The sequence below is a fragment of the Saccostrea echinata genome, unplaced genomic scaffold (genome assembly GCF_033153115.1).
Source record: "Saccostrea echinata isolate AGI-Se365-2 ecotype Australia unplaced genomic scaffold, CSIRO_AGI_Sech_v1 ptg000001l, whole genome shotgun sequence".
NCBI lineage: Eukaryota > Metazoa > Mollusca > Bivalvia > Ostreida > Ostreidae > Saccostrea > Saccostrea echinata.
In genome coordinates, this window is record NW_026889750.1 from 5,164,035 (window position 1) to 5,191,327 (window position 27,293).

The 27,293-nt window shown below is 35.5% G+C and overlaps 1 protein-coding gene and 1 long non-coding RNA gene across 4 annotated transcripts; one reads left to right on the forward strand and one right to left on the reverse strand.

Moving 5' to 3' along the window:
* Positions 1 to 91: 91 nt before the first annotated feature.
* Positions 92 to 3,049, reverse strand: LOC133181697 (uncharacterized). Of its 2 annotated transcripts, XM_061316295.1 has the most exons (6): positions 2,990 to 3,049; positions 1,550 to 1,624; positions 1,392 to 1,448; positions 1,187 to 1,261; positions 851 to 990; positions 92 to 442 (listed from the first exon to the last, which is right to left on the reverse strand). In XM_061316295.1, the coding sequence occupies exons 1-5, from the start codon at positions 3,038 to 3,040 to the stop codon at positions 868 to 870; spliced, it is 381 nt and encodes a 126-aa protein (XP_061172279.1). In that variant the 5' UTR covers positions 3,041 to 3,049; the 3' UTR covers positions 92 to 442; positions 851 to 867. The 2 variants fall into 2 exon arrangements, with proteins under 2 accessions (XP_061172279.1, XP_061172359.1); XM_061316375.1 differs by lacking the exon at positions 1,392 to 1,448.
* Positions 2,359 to 25,900, forward strand: LOC133181833 (uncharacterized). 2 transcript variants are annotated; one of them, XR_009720500.1, is made up of 4 exons: positions 2,359 to 2,436; positions 24,289 to 24,363; positions 24,831 to 24,965; positions 25,400 to 25,900. It is a non-coding gene; the product is annotated as an uncharacterized LOC133181833 (long non-coding RNA). The 2 variants fall into 2 exon arrangements; XR_009720497.1 differs by lacking the exons at positions 2,359 to 2,436; positions 24,289 to 24,363 and adding an exon at positions 24,675 to 24,720.
* Positions 25,901 to 27,293: the final 1,393 nt, after the last annotated feature.

The following is a 27,293-nucleotide window of genomic DNA, read 5'->3' on the forward strand; positions in this document are numbered from 1 at the left end:
CAAACCCATCAAAGATTAAAACTCTTAGATATATTTTTATTTATAAAAAACAAACGAAATATAAAATTTTAAAAAATGAGGATAGGGTTTCATAAGGTAAAAATAAAAAATAGCAGTGAATCAATATATGAAAAGCAATTTTAAAAATTTTTCATTGTCGCCAAGTTCATCACAGTGTTAAACATTTAAAGATAAAATAAAATGATTGTCCAGCCTTATATAGCAAATAAAACTTTGCCAGAAAAAAAAAACATCTGCAAAGCATGCAGCAAATGTGTTTTATAAATATACACCATGTAAAGCAATATACATAAGGCCCCATAAAAGGGGCGTGTAGCGCAGATAGCACAACATCCAAGCACAGTGGCACTGTAATGGTTGTGTCGGTCAGTCTGCTTGTATCTCCAACGTTTGTCGACCACTGCACCCATGCAGACATACCCTGCAGTAAAATAAAAGGAAAATATATCATATTAAGATGGTATTTGTAAAACAAAATACTAAGATATTTATCAAACTGCATGTACATGTTTACATCAGGGTAAAATTGAATATGGGATGGGTCTTGTTGGAACAATATTAAAATTTATGAGAATCAAGAAAAAAAATCTAAAAAATGTATATCAAAGAAGTTTGGGTTCTTTCTGTAATCTTTTCATATGTTATTGCTTAAAACCAATGAAAATTCTTAAACAAGCAAAATAAACCTATACTGTTTTGAGTTTCACTCAGAAAGAATTGATATTTTCAATTTTTATGATATATATTTTTTAAATCTCTAAAAAGATTTGCTTATGCAGTTATTATTCATTTGACTGCCTATGCAAAGTACATCGGCTGTTTAACTCACCAATACTAGTCTCCTCTTTAATAGACATAAAAAGAAGAATTCAGGTCTTGTTTCTTGGAGGAGTCTTTATGACGTCTCTGTTGTGGTATGTTACGGCGCATGGATCTGTGCTCAAAATTGACTCTTGTCAACCACTCCATCTATGAGAGAGATCATAGTCTTTATAAATTTCAGACCAATACGACTCACAACCGCCCCCCAAAAATTATGATAATAACTTGATGTTTCCCCACTTTTGGATACTTTATAAAAATAATAAAAATATATGTTTAAAGTGTTAAATGTTTGTATCTTTGTATCTTGTTCAGACACTAAGAATGCGATTTGGACACGTACCTGGTGCGTAGGTTGAGGTATGGTAGGAAGCTCCCTACGCTCCTCTGACTTGTTGATGGCATGTGTCAACTCATACTAAGAAAAATGAAATTTATTAAACATAGAATTATTTAAATGACGATAAAAAAGTAATTTGGACATTAACATACCAGGTATATAAATATACATTTGAATGTTTTTCATTCGTAAAGTGCTTTAGTGTTACCCAGTCTTTAATGTGCTCTCTCCATTCATGAGCAGCAGAAGTAAAGACTTGTTTGCACTGGAGAGAAATAATATACATTATAGAGAGTATTCACTGGAGAGAGAGAGAGAGAGAGAGAGAGAGAGAGCGAGAGAGAGAGAGAGAGAGAGAAGACTTACAGCTGATTTGGCCGCCAGGGCAAGCATCACCTCGTACCACTGACGACTGTCATCTGAAGAGACGTCTATACGGCGCTGGAATTAAAAGTAAATGTCCTGATTATTCAAAGGGATGCAAATTGTGCAAATATCACATTATCAATCTGCAACGCATAACACATAATGCAAATCGGAATTTTATTAATACGTAAACGTTAAAAAATGTTATAAACCATGCTCAAAAAGCTATGAATCTAAGTAAAAGGTTTCCTTCTTCATTTCATTAATAATATTCAGTGGGTTTTTTTTGGGGGGGGGGGGGAGGATATGATTGTCACAATTTTTTTATTGCTTATATTACTATTTAAACAATTTATATTCAAGTTAAATGACATAACCATTGTTGAAAGGACATGAGGTAGCAGTGAGTGCTATTTATAAAAAAAAAAATTATTAAATTTTATACTGTAAACGCTAAAAATGATTTTGGAACGCCCTCCCTAGAAAAGTGGATCCTCTTAAGACCTTCAAAAGATAGTTGAACACTCACCTTATATTTTCTTTATGATAGTCAATACCGCCCCCCCCCCCCCCCCCCATCCCCGAAATGTTTCGTAATTTGCGATTTTTCATTTCATTCTTTTTTCTGTCAAATGGAAAAAAAATGAGTGGAACGTTTCCTTTTTACGACTTGAAATGGACCTCCCAATAAAAAAATTCTTGATATCATACATCCTTGTACTGATTAGGAAATTATGAGTCAAAGGGGAACAACTCTATCAACGATTCTTACTCAGTACGCTCCCTTTTGTTTACAAATCTTGATGAGCTGAAGGTTTCGAAGAAAGAAGGATGTGATTCAGATTATTCCGATAACAATCGTCTTATCAACATGATAAATGAAAAAAGTGAGTAAAAAATGGATGCGACCTAAACTTAAAACAGTTGAAAATAATAGCAACATTTAGGGTAAAATGAGGCATTGTTACATGTAGTTTGTCTATCCTGCATTTCCTCCGTTTATTGGTTTATCATTCATCTTTCAAATCTTGGAGGGGAGGGGGAATAAATAATCCCTACTACTAGTATTTGATTTTCAGTCGAAGTTACGTATTTTAATCATTTGTTTATTGTGTATATATTATTTCCGCGTTAGACAGTATTCTTATAGATTATTTTTTCTTTTAATATTGCCGATCATTCCCTTACATCTCAGGATCTGAACTGCGTGATTCCCCCTCTCCACTGTTTTTTTTTTTTTTTAGATTTGCTTGTGAATGATGTTTTTATTTTCATAACCATAAGATTTTACTAAAATGAAATCAAGGAAATGTTTTTGATTTAGAAATCCTATATAATAAGTAATAAACTCTTATGACGGTAGCCAGAAGAACAAAATGCCACTTGTATCATAGATACAAACATTTAAGACCAATAAAATTTTACTTCCTGAAGAATTACCCTCTTAGACACACTCTTGCTCTTTCTCTCGGAAGATCTTTGTCTTTTCATAGTGATATTTGAGATTTTTGTCGCTCTCTGAAAAACACGTCTACTCGCAACTGATTGAAGTGAGTAACTAACAACAGTAACCAAAACGCAACGCTTCCTAGCAGTTACCAAGCATGACGTCATCACCAATGACAACGCCTAATCTAAATATAGTTTTGAAATAACTAATATCATTAGTTTTTTTTTGTTTGCTTACCTGTAATGTCTCCTGAGAAAAGACCTTTTACAAAAAAGTGGTTATCAATCATGTTAAAACATTTTACAAAGTTGACTGTCTTGTGACGTCATAAAACTGGAAATTGTGGTAGTCTAGTTCCTGCTATTTTTGGTTAGCTTAGCTGTATACAGATGTTATTTGAACATCTCTATTACAAAATTTACAAAAATAAAAAACTTTGAAATTCTTCATTTTTAATCATGCTCAACTTATAGACAAACTGTCTGCATTATAATTATAATTTAGCAATTGAACATCTGCATAATAGTAAAATTCGTTTTTCCTGGGTTCAGGGTTTAGGACCCAGCGATAAACTAATCATCATGCATAAATTTGCATATACAGTACTTTCTTTTGTTTCCTTCTGAATATATTTAATTAATGAACTGTGAGTTCTGGGTACTAAGCAAAGTTACTGAAATATTGAAAATACATTATATTTATTATACTAGTATTTGAAAAGCAGGCAATCTATTCGAATGATACTAATAAGCAAATAACCTTCTACAAATCTTAAATTCATGAACTTTGGGCACACGCCACATATTAAATTATTTATTTGGTTATAGATTTAAAATGAATCAGGAGTTTTTGTCTTCCAGTTGATTCGATACGCAAGAGCCATTGTTCTAAAATTTCTAAAACAAGGCAAGCTATTGACAAATACGTTGATGTTACAAGGATATCAACAATCTCGTTTAAAGTCAACATATTGCAAATTCTATATGGTTGATACAACGGCTTTGTAAGCAAATGTAATTTACCGTTAAGTCGAATGTTGACTGATGTTTTTTTCATACAAATTGTTAGGCCATTATTTTCACACTGAATTGTCTAGAGATTGTTCCGTTTTCCCGATCATGACAAGAAGCACAGGACGGTTGTGACCGGTCAACATGGGCACCTGATCCCACCTTGGTTTTCAGAGGTCAGTGTTGTTTCTGTTCACAAATTGTGTTGTTTAAATGGAACTTCGAGTATGATCACTGTTTGTTATATTCACATTCAAGTAACTTTACATGGACTTAACATGGACTTAACCTTCTTGAGAAATATTTCTGGGACATCTGCTAAATATTTGAATTAATTTTCACATGTACATCTATTTTTCATCCCCCAGTTCTAGTAAACATGAAAAGTTCTTTGAATTTGTATTTCACGGGAAAGCAACATGGCATTTTAAACTTACAGTACGCAGAATTTTGTATATATCTTTACAAAATGTTAGGACGCACCAATTACCGATGAAAGGCTACAAATTTAGACCTAGGCCTATATTAGGCACTTTTGGCCACTGAGCAGTACGGGATCTTTTTTGTGTCAGATCAGGAAGATCAAGATTTACATTGACCTTGGAGAAAGGGTGGGTCCTAAATATGCAGTCAAAGTTTTACATGTAAATAATTAAATAGACTTATTAAAAATATTTTTCTCAAGAACAGTTGGGTTAAGGTAGGTAGTTAAGAGTTGTTGCCCATGATATCCTCTTATTATTTAATATGTAACCCCCCCCCCCCCACGTGAAAAGCGGGGGTGTGTGATGGGGTGTCCGTCCGTCCCTTACGCTTTGGGGTACCTATTTCTTATCCGCAACTCCTCTTATACCACTGGATAAAATTTAATGAGACTTTCACAGTATCTTTGTTACATACATAGAGCCATTATGCACGTCTTGTTTTACTTTTTGATAAGACATATTTTAGGTTTCCCATAGCAAAACATAGACACTGTAATTCTTTCTATAATATTAGGGGTACCCATGTCTTATCCGCAACTCCTCCTATACCACTGAATAAAATTTAATGATACTTTCAAAGAATCTTTATTACATAGTGTCATTGTGCACCTCCTATTTTACTTACTGATAGGACACATATTTCGGGTTTCCAATAGCACAACATAGAACACTGTCATTCTTTCTATAATGTCGAGGGGTACCCATCTCTTATCCGCAACTCCTTCTATACCACTGAATAAAATTTAATGATACTTTCACAGAATCTTTATTACGTAGTGTCACAGTGTCCCTCCTATTTTACTTTTTGATCGCACACTTATTTTGGGTCTCTCATAGCAAAACATGGACTTTGCCATTATAAACATATGGGAGGCGGGGTATCATTTTGTGAGCTCAGTGCTCACAGTACCTCTAGTTTACTTTTGTATCGGTATGATAAAAAACAGTTTAAAACTATATCATTAAGGGAGTTAGCAAGATTGCAGTTCCCCAAGGCCAGGACTATTTCCCGAGGCGAGATTACAGTTCCTCAAGGCCAGGACTATTTCCCGAGGCGAAGCTAACTCCCTCAGTGATACACATTAACTGTATATTTTATTACATTTTTAATAGTGAAATACTGTGATTTATTCATTGAATAAAACTGATATTCTGACACACTGTGAGAGAATATAAAAATGATATCCTTTCACAGTATGAGAGGACATCAACCGGAACTACTTTTTATATTTCTTTGAGGATGTTATATCCCTTGATTACTTTTTCAAATTCTATCATCAAGTTTACTAATTAAGCCCCTTTTGTCTTAATATGAAACAAATTCAAAATACTGGAACTACTTTTTTTTATTTCTACATTGAATTATGTCCCTTGATCCCTTTCTCTTATTTCTATCATCAAATTATCTCCCTTGGCTGAGCTCTTTTGTCGTCTGTTTCAATAATATATATGAAAATGGAAAACAATTACCCTAATGACAACAAATTTAACGAATTGGATTTAAAAGCAATGGCAGGGAATCAAATTGACACAGACAATGACTTAGATGCCTTTATAGAAGACTTAGATGAGGAAACATTAGCAGGAATCAGTTACAACATAATTGGGGATTTTTCAGTTAATCTCTCTCCAGCTGGAGATCAAGTTTCAGAAAAGAAACGCTTTGCTGAGGTCAGTTATGATGACATTGATTTGTTTCTTGCAACTAATGAGAACAAGAACACTTCAAAAAAAACTAAATGTGATATAAATACATTCAAAGAGTTCTTGCAGGCAAAGGGAGAGTTCAGGGTTCCAGAAATAATACCCCCATTTGAGCTAAATTTGCACATAGCATCATTCCTTCTCTCTGTCAAAAAAAAGGATGGCACAGAATATGAGCCAACATCTTTGCGGGCTTACATGTCAAGCATCAATCAATATTTGCAGCAAAAGGAGTATGGGTACTCGGTTATTAATGACCTGCAGTTCAGCAAGGCACGTGATGTTTTGAAAATGAAACAAAAACAGTTGAAGTCACTTGGAAAGGGGAATAAACCCATGGCAGCTGATGACCTTACTGAAAATGAATTCAGAATATTTTATGAGAAGAAAATATTAGGTCCACATACACCTACCTCCCTTACAAATTCCATGTTTACCATTTGCACTAATCACTTTGGAATGAGGCCTGGCAGAGAAATTCATGACTTGACATGGGGAGACATTCAATTAAAATATGATGAGGGAGAAAATTTAGAATACATCGTTTTCAATCAGGAGAGACAAACAAAAACACGAACAGGTGCCAATCCCCGAGATATAAGAAAATTAAAACCAAGGGCTTATGCAACACCAGATGAACCCGAGAAAGACCCTGTTTCTCTTTACAAAAAATACAGTGATGTGCGACCTGAAGAAACCAAACAGGAAAACTCTCCGTTTTTCTTAGCAGTCAATACACGTGCTAACTTAGGTAATATTTTGAAATTAAATTAAAAAATTAATATTAATTTAGTTGTAAACATTATCATGATTATTAACATTTAAATGAAGGAAAACAAAATTTAAAATTGCAACTTAATTCATATTTAAGGAGATTCAACAAGTTACTGGTATAAAAGGAATGCCATGGGTATCAATAAACTATATGGACTGGTTAAACAAATGAAGTCCTCTGCAGGGATTGAGAGTGACAAGAGATTTACTAATCATAGGTATTTTAAAAAGATGCAGATTAAATTAATAATAGTCTGACATTTTATTTTGAATTATTAAAAAGATAAAAAAAAAAAACAAAAACAAAAAAAAACACAAAAAAAACAACAACAGTAAATGAAATTTATTTTTAAAATAAGTGAAAACAAATAAACTAAAGAAAATATTTTCTTTTGTTAGTATGAGGAAACATCTAGTACAGAAATTATCAGATGCCGGTGTTCCAGCCAACCAAATAACCCAAATATCAGGACATAAAAACATCAATAGCATCAACAACTACAGCAAAATAAACAACGACCAAAACAGAAAAATATCGACCATCCTTACATCAGCTGATAAACCGACAACTTTGCCTACATATTCCGCGCCCCAGACAATTTCTCAAACCTTTCAAAACACCCCCAATCAAACAATATCCACTTGCCAGTCACGCATAGATTCGGACATAAGATCTATGCTTTATGGAAACAGTTTCTCGGGTCAAGTAATCTTCAACATCTCGTACGGGCACATGGCTGACAGTGACACGTCGGGCAAGTCAACCTACCATCTTGACGCAAATGACAACCCTCCATCCAAAAAATACAAACGCATCTTACCTTTAGACAGTGACAGCGAATAAAATTATCTCATTTTCATTCAACATCTCAATAAAGCAGTTAAACATGCCAAACTCAATTCCAAACTTTCAAAACCCCGCTTCGATTTGTTTTTGTTAGTAATTCGTCCTTAAGTATTCATACGCGAAATTTTTTATTGATTAAGAAAAGAGAAATATTGTATATTCAATATGTTATCAATGAAATTACTTTAATGATATTATATTAAAGTTGTTTATTTGTTCAAATCTTTTGTGTTGATTATTTTGTGTATTGTTCTTATTGGCCTATATTCATCGCGCAATATTGTTTTGAATGGCTTCGACAGGGACTGAGGGAGACGGCTAATATGGGCAAAACAGAACCGGGAAAAAATGTAATAAACAGAAAATTCAATGTTTTGTAGTTGAATACGGAAGTTATTTCACTCGTGAGACAGGATTTTTTGATATTTTCACTCGTGCTGCGCACTCGTGAAAATATCAAAAAATCCTGTCTCACTCGTGAAATAACTTCCGTATTCAACTACAAAACATTGAATATCCTCTATATATTACACCTAACGATTTAATTTTGTGGAATGAAAAATCAGACGAGGTACATTGTATAATAAAAATATTGATGCAATTGTCTTTTTCTTGTAAGATATGTCTGCATGGGCGCGAAATGTTTGCAAATATCTGAAACATACTGACAGCCACCAGCATCACAGTCCAATGTGCTTGGATTTTGTAGGATTTCGTTTGTATTTGGTTGTGTATGAATGTATTGTGTTATATATTAATACAACACAATTGTTGGATTGGTTTGTTAAAACATAACCACCTCAGTACCACTGTCGTCGGAATTAGTTCTCGCGCCGTTTCTGCAATGCGTTTTTATGAGCCCTTATAGTGTGATGTACATAGACAATGTTTTATATAGAATTCAATTGCTGCCTGCTTTAGCAGATGTCTTTATTTATTTGGGAAATTTTATTTGCTTTATAGGATGGATGGACGTATGGATCTTTTTTACTTAATGTAGTTTACTGACAAGAAAACTCTGGATCAATCAGATTATCTAACTCGTACACTATGATACTCTATGTGTATATATGTATATAGTAAATGCATGATGTTTTTTATGTTGAAATAAAATGCTCTTAAAAACATGAGTTTATTTTTTTTTAATTTTATCTAGAGAGTTTGTTGCCCTGGAACAGGCGGTGGACGAAAAAATTATGTAATATAGAGGGAATGACAGCTTCTCAATTTCATCGTACAGTCGTTTGGCCAGTTCCGAATTTTGATCAGTTCTGAATAATTAATAATCTAAGAGTTGATAATTAATAAATTCTCTAGTGTAAGCTCCGAATTTTGATCAGTTCTGAATAATTAATAATCTAAAAGTTGATAATTAATAAATTCTCTAGTGTAAGTGTGATAGAGTGATATTTTAATTTATTTTATTAAGTGAATATTATATTATATAGTTCAGTGACTTAATATTCACGTGTATATATTTTATTTTTAGCATCGCGCAGCATTTCGTTTTCACGGAGTTTTGCGCTCACCGTTAATAAAATTAATAAAATATTACAACTTCATTTGGTTTTAATCTTTACTTATGTTCTAGAAGTTCTTACTTATCCTGAGGGTATATAATGTTATTGGTCAGTTTTAATATCCAAGCTTGCGATTGGTTAGGGACGTTTTCCCGCCGATCTCTTTGTGTATCGGTCAGACATCTATAGACCATTGAGAAAGTGAGATGAGTATTTTTGGTCATCATGATATACAATATTAATTTTGAGACGAGACCTCAGGACAGAGACTGAGTCTATATATCAAGACCCGTTATTTTTATCGGGTGGCCATTGTTTGAGCCTTGATCCACAATCAGGGCTTTATTGATGCATTTATTTATTCAACATGACAAAATAAAATGATCGAACCTTAGACGCAGGAGTTCTTCTTTAACACCATAAGAAAACCCTGTTACAGAAATGGCGCCCATGTAGGGACCCTGCATTCCATTCCTTGTGTGAAGTTTCCCGTGTGTGTACTGTGGTGATTAACTCAGTTCGTGGTACTGCTGGACTGTGACAATGTTGGAAGTGAATATGACATGCTACGACGTCTAAGATGTCCATGGACTTACCAGTATTATAAAACTTTAGTGTAGTGATTTGTTTATACATGTATATTTTGCCTGGCCAGTAGAAATACAGAGAGAGAGAGAGAGAGTACGTACGTACGGTAAGGTTGTAAAGTTACCCTTTTTGCACTTGTGTTATTTTTTCACCTCTGTTAAGTTCACCTGTATATTTTTTTGTTGGTTAAACTGCAGCTGCATATTTTTTTACAATGTGAATTATCAGTTTATTTCATTTGATTTTCTTCAGTTTGAAAAGTTTCAGTTGAACTCATTTTTTTTCGTTCAGTTTAAAGTTAGGAACCGCGAGTAAATTTTGCATGCTTGTACTAACACCCTCCTTTCATTTCTTACTCTCTACTTTCTGTTTGACAATGTTGACATTTCGACGATAGTAGTACATGTATAGTGTATAACGGTAACGTGTGCCTATAGAACCACGTACAACAGTTGAGCGTTGGGTATCAGTGTTGAGTATTAGTATATTACCTGATCAAAAGCACAGTCAACGTATATTTGTGTTGGTTAGGTGTATTTATTCTGGTCAGTCTGTCATTCAAAGTCTGTCGGTAGAGTGTATATATTTAGAGAGTGTTTGGTTGATACACAAATTGACATAGAGATAGTATTATACTGTCGGTTATACATGTAATCGTGTCTTTTCTTCAAAGCCTTTGCCTGTGTTTACCTGAGATCTAGATCAATCGCGAATCGCGTTCATTGGTTTGTATATAATTATGTGTATTTTATAAGTTAGAATTAGACAGTAGTAGTTATTGTAGTGTACATAGTAGCATAATATTTTGACTGTTTTTTTTTTCTTTATATAGCACACTTTGAAACCATTACCTTGTGCAGAGTATTCAAGTTTGTGTAGTGCTATTAATAGATTTAAATTTCCAGTGTAGACGACTGCTGTCGCGAAGATCGTCACGCTTGAGCAGACACACCTTTGATTGCTATGCAGAATTATCTGCCCTTAGTTTATTGCAATTGACGAGTTATCTTTCTTAGAACACTTTATTTCAGGAATACTAAACTGTGAACATTTCAATTTCAGTTTTGTATTTGATCAAGGTTGAAAGTATTTATCATTAATTTATTTATTTTCAGCTACAGATTAAGAAGTTAGTGTGTTTTCAATTTAAATTGAATTATTTTTTTTTTTTTTCAGAATTTAATTTTAAATTTATTTGAGCATTTATTAATTTAATTTTTTTTTTAGCCTTTAATCTTGATTTTTTTTCAGCATTGATTATCATGCGTTAAATTTATTTGTAAGAAGAAACCTGACATTGCTATAATTATTTACAGTTCTTGAGTTAGATTAATTAAGAAATTAGCTATATAGTTTTACACAAGTTGACATATTATTAGAGCTTAGTTACAATAGTACTTAGTGGTTAGAGATATTTAAGCAAAATCATGGCATCAGATCAAAGCGTTCATTTGAAGAAGGGTGAAGACAGTGCACTTAATCAACAGCAAATCCAACGTATGATCAATTACTTGTCTGAGCACACAGATTATAAGATCTTGACAAATGATGAGTACCAGCTATTAAGGACACCTTTGGACCAAAGCACACCCGCTGCAGAGGGTGGAGCTAGGCCAAAAGTTCGCAAACCATCAACAGTCAAATTTGAACCTCAGGAACACAATCAACCATCACATTCGGATACATGCTCAGGATTTGTGTTTGATTCATCGACTGTTCGTCCTCGGTTTTCTATATTTTCTGGAGAGGAGAAAAATGAGACAGCATTTGATGTCTGGAAAAATGATGTGCAGTGTGCTCTCAGGGATGGTGCTTGTGCAACTCACATAATCCTTCAAGCAATAAGATCCTCCTTAAAGGGTAAAGCTAGGAGTCTGCTGCTTACATTACCCACAGATGCAACTCCTCAGCAGATATTATCCAAACTGGATGGAGTCTATGGGAACATCTACCCCAGTGAGAAGCTGATTCAGCAATTCTATGCTTCTAAACAGGAGGAAGGAGAAACTGTAGTGGACTTTGGCATGAGATTGGAGAGCATCTTACAGCGATGCATTGAGAGGAAAGCCATCAGCAATGATGTGAAGAATGAGATGCTGAGAACAAAATTATGGTCTGGGTTGAGTGATAACAATCTCCGCAATGCGAGCCGCTACAAGTATGACACCATCAATGACTTTGAAACACTGAGAAAGGAATTACGTACCATCGAGCTTGACATGAAGTTATCAGCACCATCATCATCATCAAATGACAAGAAGAAATCACAAGTATCCAAGATTGGAGACAAAGATTCCTCTATGGACCTGATCCTTAGAAAATTAGAGGCTATGGACAAAAGAATAGGAGACATGGAGCGAGAAGTCAAGAAATCAAAATCAAAGGATTATTTTCCTCCCAGAACTGAACAGACTAATACAGGAAATTACAATTATTCAAGAAACCGTGGAGGTTATCAACACTCTGACAGAAGTCGAGGATCATCATATCCAAACAGAGGAGGATATAGAGGAAACCGAGGATCCACATACCAAAACAGAGGAGGATATGGTGGATACCATGGTAGAAATTTCAATTTAAACCAATAGAAGCCACTAATGAGGGACAAATTGGCGGCTTTATGGAGGAACCTTGTCCCACTGAAATCAACTCACAAATTTTATGCATAAGATGTGGACAATATGGACACTCGGATACAAGATGCCATGTTAGACTAGACCATTCAAGACGTCAACATGATTTTATTCCACGAAAGACTAGGAAACAAATATCGAGACAAAATACAACACTTGTCGGGTCATCAAATGAGATAGAAGTGCAGATACAAGGTGTGCTGACACAGGCGCTCATCGATACTGGATCTGCTGTGTCGACTATAAGTCGCAAATTTTATGATACCCATCTACAGGATATTCCACTGCAGCCAGTTGATTGCCTACTTACTCTTGAGTGTGCTGATGGGACAGAATTGCCATATCATGGTGTAATATCATGTGAACTACGAGTTGAAGGCATTTCTGATGCACCAGAGACAATTGAGTGTTTGTTTCTCATAGTGAATGAGACTACTTACCATGAGTCAGTACCAGTTCTTATTGGGACCAACATCCTTTCTGTACTTCTGATGGAAACAAAACAGAAATTTGGTGTCAGATTTCTACAGAAGGCAAAATTACATACCCCATGGTACCTTGCCTTTCGATGTATGACCCTGCGTGAGCGTGAGTTATCCAGACGTTCATACGTGCTAGCACTGGTGAAGTCAGCTGAGGAGAGACCTGTGACTATACAACCCAACAGCAGTGTAGTCATCCAGGGATACCTGCATGATGAGTTACCTTACCATCCTGTGTGTGGGATGCTGTCACCTACAGTCAACTCTCGTATTCCAGCTGATCTGGATATAGAGCCCAGTGTCATCACCTATGATACTGCAAGGAATTTTCCAGTACCAGTGCACATCAACAACGTTACTACAAACAAAGTGACAGTCTACCCTCATGCATTACTGTGTGAAGTGCAACAAGTCAGTGTCCAAAATTTTCCAAGGAACAACTTATCAGAAACATCAGATGTATTGGAGCAAATTGACCTGCCTCGAGATGAACTTTCTCAGTTGCAGCTAGAGAAAATTGAAGAATTGCTCAATGACTATGATTCCTTATTCTCAAAAGGAGACACTGACATTGGATACTGCCCTTTTGTGGAACACAGAATTGAGCTTGATGATGAAACGCCTTTTAAGCAACGTTTCCGTCGCATTCCACCATCTATGATTGATGAAGTGAGAGAGCACATAGAGCAACAATTAGCAGCCGGAATTATTAGGAGATCTCACTCACCATTCGCATCAAACGTCGTCCTAGTACGAAAGAAAAATGGACAACTGAGGATCTGCATAGACTATCGCCATCTTAACAGCAAGACCAAGAAGGATAACTATGCCCTTCCTCGTATCGATGAGATATTGGACTCGCTTGCTGGAAATACTTGGTTTTCTGTCCTAGATATGAAGTCAGGATATTATCAGATCCCTATAGCAGAAGAACACAAGGAGAGAACTGCTTTCACTGTCGGTCCCTTGGGATTCTTTGAACATAATCGCATGGCGATGGGATTAGTTAATGCTCCAGCAACGTACCAGCGACTAATGGAGGAGTGTTTAGGGGATCTTCATCATCACATCTGTTTTATTTACCTGGATGATGCTATTGTGTTTTCAGGAGATAATTTTGATGAACATCTAGACAGATTGAGGACAGTATTCCAAAGACTGAAGGATTGTGGGATCAAATTATCACCAAAGAAATGTTCTTTGTTTAAGAAAAGAATAAAATATGTGGGCCATATTGTATCTACTAAGGGAATAGAACCTGATGATGATAAAGTTCAGAAGATTAAGGAATGGCCTACACCCACAAAACCAGAGGAGGTCAGGAAGTTTTTAGGTTTTGTGGGATATTATAGAAAATTTATCAAAGACTTTTCAAAAATAGCTAGACCCCTTACGAATCTTATACCGTCAACCACCAAGTCAAAAACAACAATGAAGAAGAAAACTAGGATTCCTGAGTGGCATTGGGAGCAAGAGCAGGAAGAAGCTTTCCAGATGCTGAAACAGTGTTTGTCATCCCCACCCATCCTTTCTTATCCTAATTTTGACTTACCATTCGAAATTCATACGGATGCCAGTTCAGTTGGTTTAGGAGCCATTCTCTATCAAAAACAGGAAGGAATCAACCATGTAATTGCCTATGCTAGTAGAGGATTTAGTAAATCAGAACGCAACTATCCGGCACATAAATTGGAATTTTTGGCGCTGAAATGGGCAGTTACAGAAAAATTTCAGGACTATCTATTTGGCAAGAAATTTACAGTTATAACAGACAACAATCCTTTAACATATGTACTTTCAACAGCAAAACTGGATGCGACTGGGCATCGATGGGTGGCAGCATTGGCAGCATTTGACTTTGATATTCTCTACAGACCAGGACGTAACAACTCAGACGCTGATGCGCTCTCAAGATTACCTGCTGTAGAACCTAAGGATTACCTGCCAATCTCACAAGACTGTATAAGGACCATAGCAAGCATCCATGTTCAGCCTCAAGAACCTTACATAGAAAGCTTAAGTTTCAACCATGAAACTCTTCAGCCCTTGATGTCAGTACAGTGCCAGCAGATTCATCATATTGATATTGAGAAAGCACAACATCAGGATCCTATCATAAGAGACTGGATATACTTTGTGGAGCAGAAAAGATTTCCTAGGAAACATGAGTTACCACTGACACAAGAATCAACAATCTTCAGAAAGAACTTCGACAAATTCAAGATCATTGACAATAAGCTGTACCGAGAAACAACAATTGATTCAGAGATACAACAACAGCTTGTTATACCACCTGACTTAGTCAACGAAGTTTTGAAGTATTCCCATAACAACATTGGTCATCCAGGGAGAGATAAGACAACATCATTTATTAGAGAGAGATTTTTCTGGCCCGGTATGACGTATCATATCGAGGAATGGATTAAAGGTTGTAAAAGATGCCTGTTGAGAAAATCGCCAACCACTGACAGAGCTCCTTTAGTCAACATACAAACTTCAGAACCTTTGGAATTAGTCTGTTTGGATTATCTGACATTAGAAACTTCAAAAGGCGGATATCAACACATTTTAGTAATCACTGACCACTTTACGAAATATGCCGTTGCCGTACCTACAAGAAATCAAACTGCCAAAACAACTGCCGAAGCCTTTTATAACAACTTTGTTCTTCATTATGGCCTTCCAAAACGACTACACTCAGACCAAGGAGCAAATTTCGAATCTAATATTATTAAGGAACTCTGTAATCTCACAGGAATAGAAAGATCAAGAACAACACCCTACCATCCCATGGGAAATGGCCTCACAGAAAGATTCAACCGGACTTTACTTCAGATGTTAGGAACGTTATCAACAGAACAAAAACAGAACTGGAAGAAGTATGTAGGACCAATGGTGCATGCATACAATTCGCTAAGACAGGACACCACTTGCCATACTCCTTACTTCCTGATGTTTGGACGACAACCCCGGTTACCTGTAGATATAGCATTTGGTTTGAACAACACCACTACCAAGAAACAGCCAATGACTAGCTATATCACAGATCTACAGAAGCGGCTTGAGAAAGCACATGAGTTGGCAGCAAAAGCAACAAAGAAAGCCCAAGAAAAGCAGAAGAAGTTCTACGACCAAAGAGTTAGAGGAAGTACCATCAAAGTCGGAGATACTGTTCTAGTGAAGATCTTGGCTTTTGATGGAAAGCACAAACTCTCTAATAGATGGGAAGATGATCCTTATGTTGTTGTTGCGCAGCCAAATCCTGAAATCCCTGTCTTTACTGTAAAGAAGGAAAATGGTTTAGGGAGGCAACGCACTCTTCATAGGAATTTACTACTCCCAGTGGCGACTTTTAATCCTGATGATCAGGAGAATAGTCCAAAACCAACACCTGTTCCAGCTCCAAGGAGGAAGAGAAATGTCCATGATAACAACAGAGAACCAGAAACTCTTGAGTTAAATCAGGACCATGATTCCGATGATGAATCTGACATAATTGTAATTTCCTCCAAGAAAGTGAAAGTGCCTAGGCCAGTAACTACAAGTATCCCTCTTGATCGGACTGGTGACGATCAGAATGACAAGAGAGGACAGGATATGGAAGCCGAGAGGGACGCCTCTCATTCCACAATGAAGGAAACAGATTCCATGCCTGAAGATAGTAAAAATACAGATGATACAGACTCATCTATAGATGAAGTTAGTGCTGGAGCTGCTGAAGTAGGTTCATCTGCTATGGAACTTGCAGAACAGGATGAAGAACAGGAAGAAAATCAGGGAACCATTGATAGTGTAGAAAACTCGGTCAGCATAGCACCTTTACCTCCCCCTCGCAGATCCAAGAGAACTACAAAACCACCCCAATGGATGCGAGACGGAGAGTATGCTGTAAATATGGTATGCAGGGCAATGTTGAATGCAATTTTAGACAAGGATTCCAAGTAAGTACATGTATTTGATTTAGATGTTTTTATTTATTGTATATATGCTCCAAGTATAATGACGAGGACGTCATTTCGTATGGAGGGGGCATATGTGATAGAGTGATATTTTAATTTATTTTATTAAGTGAATATTATATTATATAGTTCAGTGACTTAATATTCACGTGTATATATTTTATTTTTAGCATCGCGCAGCATTTCGTTTTCACGGAGTTTTGCGCTCACCGTTAATAAAATTAATAAAATATTACAACTTCATTTGGTTTTAATCTTTACTTATGTTCTAGAAGTTCTTACTTATCCTGAGGGTATATAATGTTATTGGTCAGTTTTAATATCCAAGCTTGCGATTGGTTAGGGACGTTTTCCCGCCGATCTCTTTGTGTATCGGTCAGACATCTATAGACCATTGAGAAAGTGAGATGAGTATTTTTGGTCATCATGATATACAATATTAATTTTGAGACGAGACCTCAGGACAGAGACTGAGTCTATATATCAAGACCCGTTATTTTTATCGGGTGGCCATTGTTTGAGCCTTGATCCACAATCAGGGCTTTATTGATGCATTTATTTATTCAACATGACAAAATAAAATGATCGAACCTTAGACGCAGGAGTTCTTCTTTAACACCATAAGAAAACCCTGTTACATAAGCATAAATTCATACATATGGTTTGAAGGCTTATCTTTGAGTGTTAGAATTATGTGAAATTTTGATTTTTGATTTTTTGCCGCCAGTTTGTGTTCGCTATCGTACTTAAAACAGGCGACATACTTTTACAATGCAACAAATCTGAATCACCGCGACGCGTTTGTCTGCAGAAAAACGTCTGTATAGAGCACAGGCACTTGGGGTATGGACCCCCCACCCCTTCCATTTTTTTCCTTTTTAAATCTGGGGTTGAGTCGCCTTTTTCCTATTTTTGTATTCTAATGTGCACTATATGTTACGAATAATGTAACTCTTTTGTCTCTATAAGCTGTCTATAAATATATCGTTTTCGACTGATACATATAAAGAAAGGACTTTTAATTTTTCGTTGGGAATGGCTGTATATAGAGTTGAAATGTCGTACGGTTTTATGTTACTGATTTTGGTGAAATTTTATGATTTTAAATGTTTCTTAAAAGTTCCTTGGAATTTTTAAATATCCACATTTGATTTACACCATTTCTCGAATATATTCCATCTCTTCTCACTCTCCTCCACTCACTCTCTCCACTATCTCTCACCTCTTCCCCAATCACTCTTTCTCCCTCCCCACTCTCTCTCTCTTCTCACATTCTTCCCACTCTCTCTTCTCTTCCACACTCTGTCCATTCTCTGTCTCTCTCTTTCTCTCCTCTCCTTCCTCACTTCTCTCTCCCCCATTTCCCTCCTCTCTCACACTCCCTACTCTTTCTCCTTTCTCACCACTCTCTCACTCCCCCACTCTCTCTCTTCTCACTCTCCCCACTATCTCTCCTCTCTCACCTTCTCCCCACTCACTCCCCCTCCCCACTCACTTTCTGCCTTACTCTCCCCACTTTCACACTCTCCCTCCCACTCTCATTCCCCCTCCCCACACTCTCCCCACGCACCCCACTCTCTCTCACATTCTCCCCACTCTCTCTCTCTCACTCTCCCTCGCAACTTCCCCACTCTCTTTCTCCCACTCTCTCTACCTCCCCTCTCTTTTCCCCTCTCTTTATTTATTTCTTGTTCGTCTGACTCAGTAACTGTTTATCCTTAAAATAAATAAACTATATATATGCATAATACATAGATGTTTCATAGTTTATTTACAATAAAAAATAATGGGAAAAAACTTGTTCTACAACAAAGAGAAAATTCTTTTCGTTATCTTAAAAGAAATTATAAGATGTTTATTCTTGATCTTTTTACTTCAAAATGGATTTAGCAGAATTGTTTATTTATGCAAAAAAAAGTAAGTAATTTAAAATTATAAGGGCGATAACTTCAAACAACAGAAAATACTGCTTCCCTTTTCACAATTAGATCATTGCGTGGTTTGTTTTCGTATTTAATGAAGAAGAATTTTATATGCTTGAAGAACGTACAATACTTGTATGTTTATACTAACATGCAAGGAAGATTATACGTCAGCTTGAAATGCCCTAAATTATCCACATTCTGAGTGGAGGTCTATAAAATATTCTTTATTTGACCACGTATGTAATAAGGGTTTGACATGTTGAATGTTAGCCCAAATGCACTTGCATTATGACTCCCTCGTTGTTCTACTCATTACCCGGTATGTCATATTTTCTCATTGCATATGAATTTCGTTTGGTGCTTTATTCAAATGGGTGCTGTTAATAAATCCTACATGTAACCTTTATTTGTTGCATGGTTCTACTCTACTAACCATAGATTTTCACTTAACGTTTTTGAATGGATAGTGTTAAATGATTTACCGTTGGGCCATTAGTGTAATTTGAGTAAATGTTCACCTTGCTTCTGGGAAAATTACAACCATTCAATTAAGCAGTTGAGCCATTCAATAAAAAGAGCCATGCAAAATGTGTGCTTAAAAATTGTTTCAAGATTGCCTCTGTCGCACAGAGCGCCCTCCTCAAGCCATGCAACATTATAGAAATAAAGTTTGTAAATCGTAAAACATTTAAACCAAGCATTCAATTCTTAGTCTGAAGGAAAAATTTAATTTATGAAGAGGACCTGGGGTGAAGGGTAGGGGAGGGAACATGTTAAGAATTCGAAATTCCTTGAGAAGCCAACAAAAATTAATGCTCGCAGACTCTATTTACTGTGGTTTCATCATTAATCGTGGAACACCAATTTTCGTGGATTTCGTTGTTGAATCGATCCACGAAATCAAATATTCATCGAAGTTTGCATCGTCGCCACGGTCCGGAGTCTGCATATAGCTCCCTCCAGAATGGGAGAGGATTGTACATTTTGGCCGTGGTTTGCGACGATACGAAGTTTAGTGCCTCCATTTTGATTTATGATAAACCTTTAACAGTTTATATAAGTCTATTACGACTTTCGTCAATGCATGTGACACCCACCCCCTTTCCCCAACAGGTTTGGATTTATAAACGTATTTTATCAATTTTAAGAATATTTTTAAAAAAGGAGAAATACTATTACATAATTATCTCGCAACTTTTAGTACAAATGTTTAAATACAAGTATATGACAGGAGCAAAAATGAATAGGGAGAACCATACTGCAGTGCATGATTTGGAGACAAGCCAATCTTATTTACAATAAATAATCCTGCGCTCAACGTGTAAAACAAGAGAGCCATTCATATATATATATATATAAATATATATATATATATTTACATTTCCAATGTCTTTCTCTGAGATAAATCTACAAATAAGGTAATGGCTTTATAACCCCATAAATCGATTTGCTCAGCACGTGACAGAACTGAATGCTTTTTTGCTGCGTATTGCTTAGTAATACACCTGGTGGGGATGCTGAGATTTCTTATTATTGATTTTTTTAATTGAATCAAGGATCAGGTGAAAATGTAAATATGGAATAACTGTCTGTTTTTTTTTTTTTTTTTTTTTTTTTTTTTTTTTTTTTTTTTGTTTTATGATGATGATCAATCAATTTGCTCGCGTGATAATTTTACGCATAAACGCCTTCGTTTTGGGGGTCTTTTTTGGGGGGATGCTTTTTTTTTTATTAATCAAAGGTTTTGTTCCGAAAATGAAATTTTGAACGACCACATGGAGATGCTATCAATTACTATAATTACTTCATTTTTAAAATCATGTTATATATTTTGTCCCTCTTTACGGTTCATTCACCCTTATTTATTACATGAATAGGAAAGGGGGTATAGTGTTTTACTTTATAATGCCCCTAAAGCGGACAAAAGTTAAGATCTTCACTAGGAGTAAATAATATTTCAGCCTTCATACATATAAATTCACAGGCACCTGACGTTACTTATTTTTCTTTTAATAAAAAAATATATATACCCCCTACCTAATTTACTCCAACTGGAGGCGGCATTCTCGGGTTGATTTTCGATACTTGCGAACCGAATTAAATGCTGAATTCGCAAGCAATTTTAGTATAATGCCTTGAGTACTCACCAACATCGTTTTATGAGGTTGTTTATGAAATATACAGTCTGGTGAAAACATTTTATCAGACGGTCGAGTTTCCTTTTTACTTCGTGCATTTTAAAATTTTGCAAGACCTGTATCGAAATGTGGAGTGATATTTTGTTTTCATCGGTATTGATGAGTACTAGAAGCATTGTACTACTGATAAATTGTAAGTTCGGCATTTAATCTAGTTCACAAGTATCGAAAATCAGCTCCGGTTGGAGACGGTGAAATTTCCAGTTTTCGTAATGGCGCCGATTCTGACGTTTTCCTGGCACGTAAAATATCAAAATCGTGAAAAAAGCCCGGAAAACGTCAGATATTTCGGACTAGTGAGTTCAGTGTGCAAAGTACATCTAGTATTATTTGTCAGAATGTAAGCATTTTATATAAGGGGACAACCATTTGATTCTGAGTGTGGGGGTTGGGGTTGGAGGGGGTTTGGTAGATTTTGGAAATTTTTGAAAATGTTGAAAATATATAATCTGTCCTCTACTGGCAAGAAAATAAATAATCTGTCCTTGACTAGTGCTTTACTTGGTGCGTCGTTATAAATACACATATTAATTACAAATTATAAATAATACATAACATTGATATATAATTAAAATCGAATGCGGCGAGGAAAAATCCGACGGAAGAGATCAGGATTCGAACTCGGGCCCCCGGAACTCAGGTGCTCTACAAATTGAGCCATGTGGTAATCAGCGACCGAACCTGTCTGACCGCCATATTTTCCCCTCCTTAAAAGTATTTGCATCAGAAGACACCAAACCGGGTTCTTCCTGAAAGGTCTCTCAGTTGTCACTTCCACGGCATAGTCACGGCACCAAATGTAACCGGCGAGGAGGAAAATTCGACGAATCAGACCAAAATTCGAACCCGAACCCCCTGAATCACAAGTCAGATGCTCTTTTAATTGAGCAACATGTAGCTGTCTGTGCTCCATTCACCCTTTCCTCAAGGTCTTTGCCCCCAGAAGACCAGGCTCTTCCCTGCATGGCAGGTTTTTCATCTGTCATTCCTGGGCATGGCAGGCACCAAATATAACCAGCAAGGAGAAAAAATGCGATGGATCAAACCCACCCCTTGAATTACTAGCCATGTGCTCCAACTGAGCAATCCGATAACCCGGGTTCGAATCCTGCTCTTAATTTCCGTCGAATTTTTTTCTCATCTGTGAGTCGCCGTTTACATAATAATAATCCCCTTCCCCTTTCTAACTTAGTTACCCAAGTTTTAAAATAAAAGTCCAGAGAAAAACCTTGTGAAGACGTACGTTAAAAACTACAATTTACAGTATTTTCTAGGATTTTAGTTACAAGTCAAATGGCGCTAAATGTCAAGCCGGATGACGTCACAGGACTTTTCGAACAACAGGAAAACGATTTGGTTATGGCTATTAAAATAATTAATTTTTTATCTATAGAAATCATAAAAGAAAAGGTCTTAGAAGACCTGAGAGGTAAGAAAACATATTGTTTATAATTTTACTATTTTTAGCTGGTTTGTCACCGTGATGACGTCATGCTTGGTAACTGCTAGGTAGCGTTGCGTTTTGATTACTGTTGTTAGTTACTCACTTCGATCAGTGGTGAATAGACGTGTTTTTCACAGAGCGACAAAAATCTCAAATATCATAATGAAAAGAGAAAGATCTTCCGAGAGAAAGAGCAAGAGTGTGTCTAAAAGGGTAATCCTTCAGAAAATAAAATTTTATTGGTCTTTAATGCTTCTTTTTTATGATCTAGAGTTATTTACAATATTTTCAGAAATGTTATAGGAATGGCTGATTTATTAACTTCGACAAATTTATACACAAAAAATGTATTCCTCAATTCGTTTAACCAAATAATTTGGAGAAAACATGCAACCGATCTCTTACAATATTTGTACACAATACACCCACAAACCAAAAAAAATGTCCCGGGGGGGGGGGGGGATCATGTTGTTAGGGATAAGAAAGTTATTTTAGTACAAAGACCACTGGAACATAGTGGGATGAACAAACAAATCCTCAGTGGATGGGCTTGTGTGGGATAAACTAAAACTTCAAAACATCGATGTAAACAGACGGAAAGCAATATGTGCCAGAGAAAAAATCGGAGGAAATTCGGTTTACAAAATAAAAAGTTTCATTTAAAATTTCGATAATTTACGGCAATCTTTAATTCTACATTACATCTACTGAAAACTTTGTTAACTTACTTTTATAATGTATCTTGCTCACGATATTTGCCTGATAAATCGTTGCAATCATTTAAAAATAAAAAATATCTGTATCAGTTGACGTCGGTAATTATAAACAAAGGGGAAAGCACTCTTCAGTAACCGATACAAGGGGAGGGTACCCCAGCAATTTTCTTTTTGTTCTTCCTTGACTTTTTTTTAGATAATTGTTTTAAAAATCTAATATGTACCTTTTAATTTCACTGGTTTATTTGACTGACAGTTACCGTTTGAATTAAACAATTCTTTCTCCTCGGCTTGGTATGACCATTTGACAATATGCACCGTTTTATGAATCTTATTTTTGCTTAACTAAACAGCAACATTTCTTTTAATACGATTTAAAGTACTTATTTTTACGACTGCAACTCTTTACCATATATTCCATGCGCGGATCTAGAGGGGGGGGGGTCAGGACCCCCCCCCCCCCCCGGAATTTGCAGAGTTATAAAAAGTATATACTGAAGCATATAAAAAATGACTTTGGACCTCCCCCCACCCCACCCTAGAAAACGTGCGTGGACCCCAATATCACCACCAGGAATTAGGCGTTTTTCATGTTTGAAAAAATGGATTTTACCTTTTCAACAGAAATAAACACATGTCGGTAAAAAAAAAAAATCCCAAGAAATAGTATGGCGTTCAAATCGCAATATTTTGAATATGCCCCCCTCAATAATTACGTCTGATGACTGTTTTTCCATTGACAAGGAATTTTTGCTTGGTATATGCTCCTCTAAATTAAAAATGAATGCCCCCCCCCCTCCCGTAAAATACATAGTATTTTTCTTCAAAGTTGTAAACATTGTACATGCCATACGAGATAAAAGTTATGCAAAAATTCGATGTCTGTTAAATTAAAGCGTATTTATAGATAAATATCTAGTTATTTACCCAGCATTATAAAAGCATAACAAAAAAATTGACATGTGCAAAATTTTCAATCGGCAGCTCTTTATTTTTCGTTTTAGCGCCGTATAGACACCTCCTCAGATGACAGTCGTCAGTGGTACGAGGTGATGCTTGCCCTGGCTGCCAAATCAGCTGTAAGTCTTCTCTCTCTCTCTCTCTCTCTCTCTCTCTCTCTCTCTCTCTCTCTCTCTCTCTCTCCAGTGAATACTCTCTATAATCTCTATAATTTCTCTCCAGTGCAAACAAGTCTTTACTTCTGCTGCTCACGAATGGAGAGAGCACATTAAAGACTGGGTCAGAGTCTGAGTGCTGGCATTTTCATTTGTCAACTACAATCACCATGTGATTACATGTAAAATGTATATCAGTACAATGTAATACTAAAATGCTTTATATTTTTCTGTTGGTTGTATCAATTATCATTCAGCTTTATCAAAATATTTTTTGAGGAGCGTAGGGAGCTTCCTACCATACCTCAACCTACGCACAAGGTAAGTATCCAACTCATATTCGCAATGTCCTAACGTACATGTATAATATTTTTTTGGACGGTTGAGAGATTTTTTTAAACTGAAGTTTACAATATGATAATCTCTTACAGATGGAGTGGTTGGCAAGAGTCAATTTTGAGCACAGATCCATGCGCCGTAACATACCACAACAGAGACGTCAAAAAGTCTCCAAGAAACAAGACTTAGATTCCTCTTTTTATGTCTTCTAAGGAGGATTTGATATGGTAAGTTAAGGCCCCCTCTTGGCACTCAATACAATATGTATGAAAAAAAATTGTATTTGTATCGGTGTAATAAAACCTCGGAAAATAAAAAAAATATATTTCCGAAACAAATTTCTATATTCAAAAGTAAAATTTAGAGGTTTATGATAACTGGAAATTAGCTTTCGAAGCAGGGATCAGCTCATTTGATTGACGCAGGGCAAAACTCACAGCGATCTCTAGAGAATATTACGGATAACCGAAAATTAGCTTTCAAGACTGAGATTAGCTCACTTGACTAACGCACAGCAAAACGGGAATTAGTCCTTTAACAGCGATTTCTAGAAAATTATTCACAACTAACGATCTAATTTTATAGAGAGAAAATCAGATGGGGTATAATAAATATACTGAGTAGATATTGATGCAGTTGTCTTCTTTTTTTTTTTTTGTAGGATATGTCTGCATGGGCGCAAATTGTTCGCAAAGCCACCATCATCACAGTACAAATGTACTTTGAATTTGCACAATTTCGCCTTCTTTTGGGGCATGTGTATGAATGTGCTGTTTTATATAATTATACAACACAGTTGTTGCATTGTTTTGGCAAAATTATAACCATCTCAGTACCACTGTTGTCAGAATTAGTGTTCACACCGTTTCTGCACTGCATTTTATGATCCCTTATGTGTGATGTACATAGACAATGTTTTATATATATGTATATAGAATTCATTTGCTGCGTGCTTTAGCAGATGTATTTATTTATTTGGCAAAGTTTCATTTGCTTTTAAAAGGATGGATGGATGGATGTATTAGATAGATAGAGAGATATAGATAGATGGATGGATGGATGGATGGATGGATACTCATTCTAGTTTACTGACAAGGAATTAAACTCTGGATCGCTCAAATTATCTTACTCATACACTATGTGTATATATGTATATAGTAAATGCATGGTGTTTTTGATGTAGAAATAAAACATTCTTCAAAAAATTGAGTTTGTTTTTTATTACCTCCGTTGATATTACTAATTTGTTATAAATAATTACTAATTTGTTACAACTAATTACTAATTTGTTATAATAAGTTGATTATCTGTTATAACAAATTGATACCGTAATTTGTTATATCAAATTAATAATTTGTTAAAACAAATTAATAAAAGATACTGCTGCGGCCCTAACACGCTTCCGTAAAATAGAGCTTTCTACCAAGATGCAGTTGGAATATCCCACCTTGACGATATCATGAAAAATACATATTTATTGATTTCGCTTTTTTCTCTGTTAAAATATCAAAGTTGACTACATATCACTACCGGTACATTGACAACTGAATCACTCTAATGTAAAAAAAAAAATCAAACAGAAGATGACCACCATTAAGATTTCATTTAGGTGTGCAAGTCTAAATTTTTGAAATTTTCTTGCTTTTGATGTGTTATGTTTACATAATATTCTGATTAATTAATGATGCTTCAGTCAACTTACACTTCCAAAATCTTTGTAAAGAAATATTTATGAATATAAATAAAAGAAAATGCAAGTACAAATATTTCTAATTTCATAGGTCTTGTACAATAGAAAGAGAGATAATCCAAGTACAAATATCCTTAAAAATTGCTTCCCCCAAAATATTTTAATGAATTAGTGAATAAATATCTCTCCATATCTATTTCAGAAATAAGGTGGTCTATACATGTAGTTGGATGAATAATAAAACAAAAGAAAATGCTTTTCTATAATTTATAATAATCTACAATAAAGGTTAAAGACAAGACATTATCACAGATAAAGAGTTTTCAAAGACGAGCAAGATACAGAATACAATCTCAGACATTTCAAACAACATTTAAAGCATCTTAATGGTACTTGGTGTTTGTACAACTTACAAAACGATGAAAACATTCACTTCCTATCTTTATGTTATGTTTGCATAATCCATGATTAAAATTGCTGGAGATTTTTTTACTGTTATATGAAGATTCTAAATGTTTCCTTTGCAGAATATATACATATATTTATCAACATGAAAAAGGAATAAGTCTCAGACCTCAATCTTCCAAAATGAAAAATAAAATTGAGTGATGATGATATATTACCAGCATGAATCATATCATCCATAACTAGGGTGGGTAAGACATTGCCTCATCAACCTGGACAGGCATTCTCAATGAAATTATCTGGTTATCAAATTCTTTATGTAAACCTAAAGTGATAAAAGCGTATCACTCAGCATCTGTTTTATTGGTGTCCAGATTAACAAGGTACTACAGTAATGAAGCATTGTGTCTTCATATAGAAATCTTTCTCTAGTCAGAATATATATGCTGTGCTTTAAATT

Bases quoted from the DNA above. Each gene is read 5' to 3' on its own strand.
- LOC133181697 (XM_061316295.1), bottom strand. From the start codon at position 3,040: ATGAAAAGACAAAGATCTTCCGAGAGAAAGAGCAAGAGTGTGTCTAAG. The intron at 1,625-2,989 runs GTAATTCTTCAG...TTTTAATTCCAG, and splicing joins GCAAGAGTGTGTCTAAGAGG to CGCCGTATAGACGTCTCTTC. The intron at 1,262-1,391 runs GTAACACTAAAG...CATTTTTCTTAG, and splicing joins GAGAGCACATTAAAGACTGG to TATGAGTTGACACATGCCAT.